The 10,462-nt window shown below is 47.9% G+C and overlaps 2 protein-coding genes across 4 annotated transcripts in view; one reads left to right on the forward strand and one right to left on the reverse strand.

Annotated features, from left to right (window-relative positions):
- The window catches only part of Hmox2 (heme oxygenase 2), a 27,511-nt gene extending 26,507 nt beyond the window's left edge, over positions 1–1,004 (forward strand). For both annotated transcript variants that reach the window (XM_005349251.3, XM_005349250.3), the window contains 2 exons: positions 523–649; positions 736–1,004. In XM_005349251.3, the coding sequence (XP_005349308.1) occupies positions 523–649; positions 736–863 (255 nt within the window). In that variant the 3' untranslated portion in view covers positions 864–1,004. The remainder of the gene's footprint in view (positions 1–522; positions 650–735) is intronic.
- Positions 1,005–2,214: 1,210 nt separating this feature from the next.
- Positions 2,215–10,462, reverse strand: part of Cdip1 (cell death inducing p53 target 1) — a 22,111-nt gene continuing 13,863 nt past the window's right edge. For both annotated transcript variants that reach the window (XM_005349254.3, XM_005349253.3), the window contains exons 2-6: positions 5,653–5,726; positions 4,857–4,964; positions 4,463–4,618; positions 3,634–3,907; positions 2,215–3,534 (exon numbers count right to left, since the gene is read on the reverse strand). In XM_005349254.3, coding sequence (XP_005349311.1) covers positions 3,423–3,534; positions 3,634–3,907; positions 4,463–4,618; positions 4,857–4,941 — 627 coding nt within the window. In that variant the 5' untranslated portion in view covers positions 4,942–4,964; positions 5,653–5,726 and the 3' untranslated portion in view covers positions 2,215–3,422. The remainder of the gene's footprint in view (positions 3,535–3,633; positions 3,908–4,462; positions 4,619–4,856; positions 4,965–5,652; positions 5,727–10,462) is intronic.

The following is a 10,462-nucleotide window of genomic DNA, read 5'->3' on the forward strand; positions in this document are numbered from 1 at the left end:
CCTTCTCCCTCATCCCCTCTGCCCTGCTGGAAGCTGTTAGACTACATCCCTAAAGCTAGTTAGCCACCAACTTCTCCTTTATTTGACCATTTCCTCCTTCTGAGGCTGACAGTAAAAGGTCCAGCAATTGCCGGGCAATGGGGGCGCACGCCTTTAATCCCAGCACTCGGGAGGCAGAGGCAGGCGGATCTCTGTGAGTTTGAGACCAGCCTGGTCTACAGAGCTAGTTCCAGGACAAGCTCCAAAGCCACAGAGAAACCCTGTCTCGAAAACCCAAAAAAAAAAACAAAAAACAACAACAACAACAAAAAAAACAGAACCCCATGTCAGCCCTCAGTGTTAGAACAGTAGTCACCTGAACTCCCACTAAGAGGTGCAGGGAAGTGTTCACTTTTCTGGCTTGATGTTTACCTCATCCTTATCAGATGTATCTGGGTTGTAGTCCCTCTATGGGTGGTGAGTAGGGTGCAAATTCTAAGTCTGCCTACTTTAGGGATGGCTCAGTTAATTTCTGCTCCTCAGATATTCAATGAACTGGACCAGGCTGGCTCCATACTGGCAAGAGAAACTCAGGAGGATGGACTCCCCATGCATGATGGGAAGGGAGATATACGTAAATGCCCCTTTTATGCTGCTCAGCCAGACAAAGGTAGGTTGCGGGTCCTAAGCTAACATTTCCGGAGCAGGTTATGTCATTGCTCTCCACTGATGCCATCTCCTGTTGTACACCTACAGGTACCCTGGAAGGGAGCAGCTGCCCCTTCCGGACAGCCATGGCTCTGCTGAGGAAGCCTAGCCTCCAGTTCATTCTAGCTGCCAGTGTAGCCCTGGCTGCTGGACTCCTGGCCTGGTACAACATGTGAAGGACCTGTCATGTTATTTGCATCCTACCCCAAGTGACCTGTTCCATCCCTATCTCCACCTCTGACTAAACTACCACCTCAGGCAACTTTTTTATTGCTGGGTTTGAGAAAACAAGCAACCAATAAAAGCCAGACACTAGAGCCTCTGCGTAAACAGCATCTTCTCTGCCAGCCAGGTGCACACCAAGCATAGGCTGTCACTCTAATGACAGCCAGTACTCCACTGCAAGTCAGCCTCTGGACCTCTTGTCTGGCAGTGCCCCAGGATTTCTGCCACTTTGGAGGCCTGGGTACATTTTCTTCTTTCTTAGTAGTACTTGGAGTAGTCATTGCCTTTGCTTGGGAGTTGGCTGCCCATACACCCAGGCTTGGTGGGAAAGGGTCATACCAACTGATAATGTTCAATTTTCTAGGCCTCAGGGAGCCTTTTGGGGGTGAAAACTATGCTTTCCTGTTCTCAAAGCCCCTCCCACTCCCACCCCCGAGCTTAGCCCTTAAGCAGGCTGTTACCTTGGGCTGTCTCCACTGACTGGTATACCTGCTTCAGCACTCTTAAAAGCAGACACCTCACACTTCCTCCACCCTGGGATAGGGTAGGTGCGACTACCTCCTGGTCCCCCAGAAACAGTAGCATGTTGTATACATCCTCCTTGACAGCCCTCGCCTACCTCCCAACATTTCTGGACAATTCCCTGTACCCTATTTTTCCATGTATTCATGTTAAGCATTATAAAGATTCTTAATGTCTACTTGAACTTGTGATTTTTCTTAGAAATACTTTAAGGTTTCTTACTTTTAAAGCAGATACTTAAACAATTCATAGTCTAAAATAGAAATGTGAAGTTAAATATTTTTATTAGTAGGAATCTATTTCTGTAAAAGTCTTGTGTGAAAAAAAAATAGTAAAACAGCATGGAAACTCTTGAAACTTGAGTCCACCACCTTCACAGTTCAGATGGTTGGTTTTACCAAGGCCAACCTGGTCGAGTGGGTGCCTGAGTGCCAGACTTGAGTGTTTATCTTCAGAATACCAGGTCTCAGTCCAACAGTGCTGTCTTGTTTAAGGACCAAAGAGCAACACCTTCAGGTTAGGAGGTCACTAAGCTAGGACAAGGCTCCAGTTCTCAGGCTCTGCAGCCTGGACACCTAATTATGTAAGTAGTGGAAACCAATGCTGAAACCAAAACCTCCTCGGCTCAGAACAGCTGGGTTCCCCCAGGGCAAGTTTATATATAATTCTGGTTTGGTGTAGTTGGGTTTTAAACCTGTTTTTTCCAGGCTTAATCTCTTGCCTGCCAGTAAGACTACTTGTAGTCCCACCCTGACCCTCAGAGAAGAAGGAAGCCAGGCACGACAGCAGAGGCCCAGGGCAGGAGAGTGAAAGGGCCAGTTTAATGAAACTACAAACCGGAACCAGGCCACAGTTCACAGTGGTAGGAGGCCATGCAGTGGTAGTGTGAGACCAGGAGAGGGACAGCAGCAGGACACAGCGCCCTCGTGAGCATCTTCACAGACCATTTAGGAAATAGACAAGTTTGGGTTTACATCCTGGGCAAGACTCATGTCCTAGGACACGAGTCCCATGGGGACCACTTGTGACTTCTTCCTGGGCCCCAGCTCAGTGCCACAGTTGTCCCATCTATGGCAAAAAAGACTGGCACTTACTCCAGAGACCAATGAACCTATAAGGAGGCTCTTCTGATCGGCCGTCTGTCAGCAAGCCACCAGGCAGACGTTGTATTCACACACAGCACAGACACAAAAGTAGACAAGACAGCCTCATAGGCATTCATTCTTTCTGGCCCCAGAAAATATAGGGGTTCACAGAGGTGTGGCCAGAAAGAAGATCTCTGCACACTGACTGACTCAAAGGAAGCTAAGTAAGAACAGGGGCTAGTGTTCTTGGCTACCAGGGCTTTAACTAGCCCAGTGTCCTCTTCGCTTTATGCCAGGCAGCTCCTAGGTACCTCCTGGACAGTGGGTAGAAGTCCTGGGTTTCCATACCTGAGAGTTCTGAGGCCCAGAGTTACTTCTTTCTTATTCCACCTTTGGCACCCCAGACAACATACTCCATATAAGCCCAGGATCCTGTATTGCTTGGGTCCACTTAACTCTAGATGATGCCCTGACCTCATTTCAGGTCAGAAACAACTATGGTTCCAGGCATAACCCTCACTGTAGGCCCTAGTCTGGGACCTGTTGATGCTTTGGGTGCTTTTGGTCCCAGGAAGAGTAAGGACCAAGCGTGGACCTTAACAGAAGAGGAATGAGGACCCCAGTAAGAGACCCTCCAGCTTATCTTCTGGATTGCAAATGCCCAAGCAACACACAAGATCTGTGCTACCCCCATGCCACCCACTGGCCCTTGGCCTTAATCCAATGCAGTTTTTGCTAGAAGAGTCGGATGCTCAGGGAAGGGCAAGGTGAGGACAGGATTTCCAGGGTACAGTGGCAAAACTTCCAACCCTAAGTGGGGGCTGAGGGATGGTGACCACTGAGCATGGGGAGCAAAGCACACGGGGCCAGAGTAATAGGTGAGGGAGTCCAAGTCTAGCTCTGTTAGCACAAGCGCTTGTATGTGTAGATGTAGGCTTTGCAGCTGGGACACGTGTGCGTCACATCCTTGAAGTCATTGATGAGACAGGGGATCAAGCAGCAGCCCAGGTCACACCTGAATTGAAGACAGACAGATAGGCTGAGGCCTGAAGAAATGGTCAGGCAGCTTACAGAGCCCCAGTAGCACCACCACTTGTCAGCACCCCACACCTACCCCATGAAGCAGCAGAAGAAACCCAGCACAAAGTTCATCAGGCCAATCTCGTAGGAAATCTTGGTGGTGATTGCCTGCTGGCAGTGGGGGCACACTGTCTGCACAGGTGCACCTTCAAAGATCTCTCCCTGTAGTACTGTCACCGTGGTGGCTGCCCCTGATGGGACCAAGACTGTGGCCGTGTGGCCCCCAGGGCCAGGATAGGGCCCTGGTGGGTAGGGTCCTGGTGGGTAATAGCCCATAGGTGGGTGAGGGCCTGGAGGAGGGTAGAAACCTGAAACAACACACAGAGAGATCACTGGCTGGCTGAGAACACAAAACCTAGGACCCCCAGCACTTAGGGCACAGCCCACATAGCCTCTTACAATGGCCCAGGTCTAAGACCAAGACAGATGTGGCAGACAGCTGGGAACATATCCCAGATCTACTTAACTTTCTTGCTCTGGCATGCCCAGACTGCGTTTCCATGCCTGCAAGGATGAGGGTGTCGGCAACAAGAGGGAAGCATACCTCTCCTGCATACAAAGCTTTTGCATGTCAATGTCTGATATATCAAAGATCACCCAACCCCAGAAACTATAGGAACCACAAACTTTGGGCCTGAGAGCTACTGGTGAGAAAGGCCCAGGCTTCCAAAGGGGCTTATGTCCCTGACAGGGAAAAGCCTCACCACACCACAGTCCTCAGCATGAACCACTGTAACCTTCCCTCAGTGAGTGACAAGTCCTCCTCTGCCACCATTTTCATTTCATATGGCATGATTGATGCCTTGCCACAGTCAATTCAGGGTGGAAGCTGCCTGTTTCCTTCAGGTCTCTTCCCAACTCACCTGCAGGCATGTAGGTGCCATCTGCATTCATGTGAGGGGGCACAAAGCCAGGCTGAGGCATTGGATGACCAGGTGGCTCATAAGGTGGAGGAGCAATGTCAGCAGAGGGTAGTGGCATGCCTGGTGGCGGCTGCATCACCGCTGGGGAGCTGCGGCCTGGACAGGCAGAAAGAAGGTGGCTAAGCTGGTTTCTACACACAGACTGGGCCCAGGGTGACCCTGAAGCAGGGTTAGTTCACTGAAAAGCCTCAATCACACTTGGAATGGAGAGGGAGTTACAATAGAGACCCCAGAAGGCTGAGGTCAGGAAAGACCTTCAAGAGCCAATGATATGAGGTACTGACCCAGCAATCCCATCTAGGAACCCTTACCCAGAGCAATTTGCTATCCTTACCTGGGGTAGGTGGGGCTCCACTTTTTTCCTCTAGTAGTGGGGCTGTAGGGCCTCCAGGATAAGGAGGGGGGGGCTCATTAGACATCTCTGCTGCTGATACTCCTGGACCTGAAGGGAAAACAAACCGAGCTCCTTGTTTCTACACAGGGCCAACACACTAGGTTGTGACCATCTTCAGATGTCCACCAAGCCCAAGCACCTAAGTGTTTTCTCTGGCTCCTTTCAGAGATTCCCTGGTTCAAGCTCAGGTATCTAATAAGTTTGTGGAGGATCAGGGCTGGTGGCTAGGTATAGTACCTTCGGAGCATCAGTGACGACTGGGCTTCCTCTGACACTTGGGATACTCTATGTCTGCCAGGGACAACCCACCAGAGCTACCATCCTATACACTGCTCTATGGTCACCCACAACTCTTTGGAAGCTGGGGGTGGGGGTAGGGTGGGGAATAGACATCTGAGGACAAGGCTCAGCAATCCTCTCTGGGAACCTAACCCCTACTTCTACCCAGGGAAACTTGGCACCCATTCTTCCAACTCTTGACTGGGCCACAGAGGGGCAGACTTCTACCGCAGGCTGCTGTAGCAAGGTTTGGAAAGAGATCTGGATTTCTTTTCTTTTTTCTTTTTTTTGGATTTTTGAGACAGGGTTTCTCTGTAGCTTTTTTGGTTCCTGTCCTGGAACTAGCTCTTGTAGACCAGGCTGGCCTCGAACTCATAGAGATCCACCTGCCTCTGCCTCCCGAGTGCTGGGAGTAAAGGCGTGCGCCACCATCGCCGGCGAGATCTGGATTTCTTACCTGAGGTTCCTGGTGCAGAGAATTAAAGCAGGTGAGAGTAATTCAGCTACCGGCTGAAACGTGGGTCCAGGAGGCTGTTTCAGAGAAGGAGAAACACCTTTAACCGCAGGCTTCCAGGTGAGTTATCACAGCATAACCTCTCCACTCCCACCCCTTTATTTCCCCAAGTGGCAAAACTGCTACATCTTCTGAGTGCCTACCATTCTCAATCCCTATAGACCCAATGCCCGTGCTTGAAGGAATGCAAAAGGAGTCAGCTGTGGGTTGCTGTCTGTCATTGACTTGTCCCCTTCTGTTTTGCTTGGGAGGTATAAAAAGTTAAGAGTCAGCCAAAGAAAAACACTTTGTTTTAGTCCATCAAATGTCCTAAGTACTTGCTGCAAGGCACTGGTGGAGAAGCAGATGCCCTTACAGTAAATCCAGGCACATAGACAGTGCCAAGTTTGCCAAGGGTGAGAGACCCTGGGGTTCGTGATTCACTTTGGCCCTACTCTCCAACTTCACATTTTCCCCTTTGAAATAGTCCAGTCTGGCCTCTGACTCTCCATCCCCTGCCTTAGCCTCCCAAATGCTATGATTATAGGCATGCACCAGGACACCTTGCTTCCTAAATTTAACAAATCAGTGACAGGGGCAGAGAAATGAGATTCAAGCTTTGGGTTCAATTTTAATATGACAAGTTTGAGAAACTCCACTCCTGACCAGTACAGCCTACCCCCCCCCCCCCCCCAATTCCCTTCTTCAGGAAGTTACTTAGGCAACCTTTGCCTGCATCCCACCTTTCCACAGACAGTGGCTGAAGCTTCCATCCACTTACAGGTTATATAGAGCCACTCTTCTGAAAAGCCACCCTCACATCTCATGGTCCCAACCTAGAGATTATGTCTGAGTCTGAAATGTGATGTACATTTCATTCAGTTGCTCTGGGGGCTGCTTGTTCAAAGTAGCAATCATGGATTGGAAACCTAATGGGTTCCCCTCACCCTGCATGGAGCTAACCAGGGAGCTGCAAACTCTCCTTTACTTGGTCACACTCACCCACCAGACTGAGATCTTGCTTCTCTGAAGAACTTCCAAATGGGATTGTTTTACAGAAGCAAAGATGGAACTGCCATTCTGAGCTGCCTACCAAAACTGAGGAGACACTACAGAGCCATGAAATAAAGCAAACTGCTTTACTTCCGACCCCCATCCCAGGCCATATGGAATGTGACTCAGCTCTCAGGACAAACATCTACAGTCTTGTAGCATGGGGTCAGCAGAGCACCACAACTCTATTTCCTCTTCCATTCAGAAGAGAAAGGGTTCGCTTGTAGCAGGCAAACAGAATGGACAGGATGGAGATCTGGAATCAGATAAACCTGGCCTCAAGTCAACCTCGGCACGTCAAAAAGTCTCTCCACCTTCCTGTATGAGAAAAACGCCTGCCCCAGGCCCATACAGAATCTAATCTCTAGTACATCCCATGGGGGAGGGGACCTGCTGAGGGGTTGAAAGTATTCTGCAGTTACATCGCAGTGATAGTTGTATAGCTGTTAAGACATCAAAAGTACCAAACATAATTAATAATGGGAAATTATTATTATTTTGTTTTTGGAGACAGGGTTTCTCAGTAGCTTTGGAGCCTGTCCTGGAACTCACTCTGTAGACCAGGCTGCCTCTGCCTACTGAGTGCTGAGAATAAAGGCATGTGCCACCACCGCCCGACCCTGGGAAATTACTCTTACAAATAAATTGTTAAGCAATTTCAGGTAGTACAAACGTTACAGATTATAGAAAGTAAAACAGCTATGACAGAACTTAATCTTATGAGATGCTTGTATATGCAATCCAACCTTCATCAGAACATTGTTATGTAGCACATGGCTGTACTTTGAAAGAATGATTCTAAAACAGGCCCCTGGAAGACAGTATTGCGTGGTATGCTAATTTTGTCAACCTGGCACACATGGGAAGCAAGAACCTCAATTAAAAAATTGCCTCTGTAAGACTGATCTACGGGTATGGGTATGTCTGTGGGGCATTTTTTCTGATTGCTAACTGAGTGTCCAGCTCATTGTGGGCAGTACTAACCTTAAGTAGGTGTGCCTGGACCATCTAAGGAAAGCAGTTGTGAGTATGGTAGCAAGCCAGCAGGTAGTGTTTTCTTTAGGTTTCTCCTTGAACTCCTATCCTGGTTTCCCTTGGTGTGATAGACTGTATGTAACCTGGGAGCTGAAAGCTAAAACCCCTTCCTCTCCAAGTTGCTTTTGGTAATGCTGTTTTATCACCACAACAGGAAGTATACTAAGACACGGGACGGATAGGGAGAAACGGGGACTGGATTCCTCCTGGTATGCTAAGTACAGTTGCTCTTTGGGTCACTAGATTCCTGGAGAGGAGTTCCAAGCACAGGGCCTCAGGGCCCTGATAATTGCCCCTGGTATTCTACTTGGCTCTCAACTATTCATTATATACAGTGCGACTGATCTAAGGCCAAGGCAAAGCCTGGCAGCTTGCCTTTGATACAGGGTCCCTTGGAGGGGACTGACAGCAGGACGCATATATCTTGGCCATAGCTGCGGCTCTAGGGTCTTAGTTAGGTAAACTTAATTCTCTGGTGAATCTGTCCTACACACTGCAACTGCCAGTAGCCAGCGTGCTCCCATGGTTTTTTCTGTTCCCCAGAGTACCAGGCAGCAGGCATACTACTAAGTCCCAATGCAGCAAAGGCCAGGGGAGAGGAAAGGGGAATGTGCACAAGTTCTCACAGGACTGAAGACAAGTCCTGAGGGGATGAGGCAAAGGTGACAGAGAGGACAAGGCTTAGAGGGACTTTCTGACATGACTTCTAGGTCTACACACCAATGTTCTCCAAATGTTTTGTTCTGTGGACTTTTACCCCCCTGTAGACTTCTTTACACCCAATTATTGGGAACTTCAAATAGACTTATCTACTATATTAGAAATATCTCTTAAATACTTAAAAAAATGAAGAATTAAAAAAATGAAGAATTAAAATTTAGTTCAGGCCGGGCGATGGTGGCGCATGCCTTTAATCCCAGCACTCGGGAGGCAGAGGCAGGCGGATCTCTGTGAGTTCGAGACCAGCCTTGTCTACAAGAGCTAGTTCCAGGACAGGCTCCAAAGCCACAGAGAAACCCTGTCTCGAAAAACCAAAAAAAAAAAAAAAAAAAAAAAAAAAAAAAAAAAAAAAAAAATTTAGTTCAGCCAGGTGGTGGTGCCACATGCCTTTAATCCCAGCACTTGGGAGGCAGAGGCAGATGGATTTCTATGAGTTTGAAGCCAGCCTGGTCTACAGAGCAAGGTCCAGGACAGGCTCCAAAGCTACAGAGAAACCCTGTCTCGAAAAATTAAAAAGAGGCTAAGAATGTAGCTCAGTGGGAGAGCAATTTCCTTGCGCATGTAAGCTCCTAGATTCAACCCCAACACCAAAAAGATTCAATGTCCTGAAACTATCAAGCTCAAAGAATTTTAAGTTTTCAAAATTCCAATCAATACTCACCAATAGATCAAATTTTAACAGTGGCAACAAATCATTACAAATTTAGCTGGAAATAATGGTACTCAGCATTTGGGAGGTTGAGACAGGAAGATTGCTGTAAGCTTGAAGTCAAACTGAGTTACAGATTGAGAAATGCCTCAAAAAACCTAAACCAGGGGCTGAAGAGACAGCTCAGCAGTTAAAAGCACTTGTTGCTCTTACAGTGGCAGCTCACAACCACCCAGTTCTGGGGAATCCACTGCTCTCTTAATGCTCCACAGGCACCAGGCACATGTATGTCTGTCTGTCTCTCACTCACACAGAGGCTCAGCACTCATACACATATGTAAATCTTAAAATCCAAACTAGTGGGCCATGAAGATGGCTCATAGGTAAAGGTGTGTGCTATGCATTCAGGGAACCTGAGTGTGATCCTGGGAAGCCATGAAGCTACTCACCGCCATACAAATGCTGTGGTGCACACACACACCCTCACATACAAAATAAATACAAAAAAGTTACTAGCAACATATAGAAACCAAAGTTGTTTCCTGTAGTAGGGAATTACTTTGTTCATTTTCAAGACAGTATCATCTGTTGAATGCTTGAATCACCACCCTGCCCGCTATAAGTTCTTGTTGTTATTAATGGCATGGGTGTGGCGATCTGAGGACAACTCTCTAGAGTTAGTTGTCTTAATCCACCTTTATGTGGGTTCTGGGGGCAGAATTCAAGCTGTCAGGTTTGCATGTTAAGCATTTTTACTCACAGAGCCATCTCTCTGGCTAATCATTAACTTTTGACTAATAAAAATCCATCTTTAGCCAGCCAGTGGTAACCATTAACTTTTGGCTAATAAAAACCTATTTTTAACCAGTGGTGACACAGCCTTTAATCTCAACACTTAGGAGGAAGAGACAAATGAATCTTTGTGAGTTCAAGGTCAGCCTGGTCTACAGACTGAGTTTCATTCAGGACAGCTAGGGCTGCACAGAAAAACCCCGTTTCCACAAACAAACAACAACAACAAAAAAAAAAAACATATTTTTAAAAATAAAAAAGTCTTTGCTCTACTAATATGGTAGTCTGACCTCCAGCCGGGGACCTTGGGAAACCCTCCCCTAGGCTGCAGAAGACACCACTGTAGTGGAGAGACACCACTAGACTGAATGTAATAAACACTAAATGCCTAAAGGCAGGGTCAATTTTCCACTGTCAAAGAGACCTAGAGGCCGGGCGGTGGTGGCGCACACCTTTAATCCCAGCACTCGGGAGGCAGAGGCAGGCGGATCTCTGTGAGTTTGAGACCAGCCTGGTCTACAGAGC

This window comes from Microtus ochrogaster, chromosome 7 (assembly GCF_000317375.1).
Source record: "Microtus ochrogaster isolate Prairie Vole_2 chromosome 7, MicOch1.0, whole genome shotgun sequence".
Taxonomy (NCBI): Eukaryota; Metazoa; Chordata; class Mammalia; order Rodentia; family Cricetidae; genus Microtus; species Microtus ochrogaster.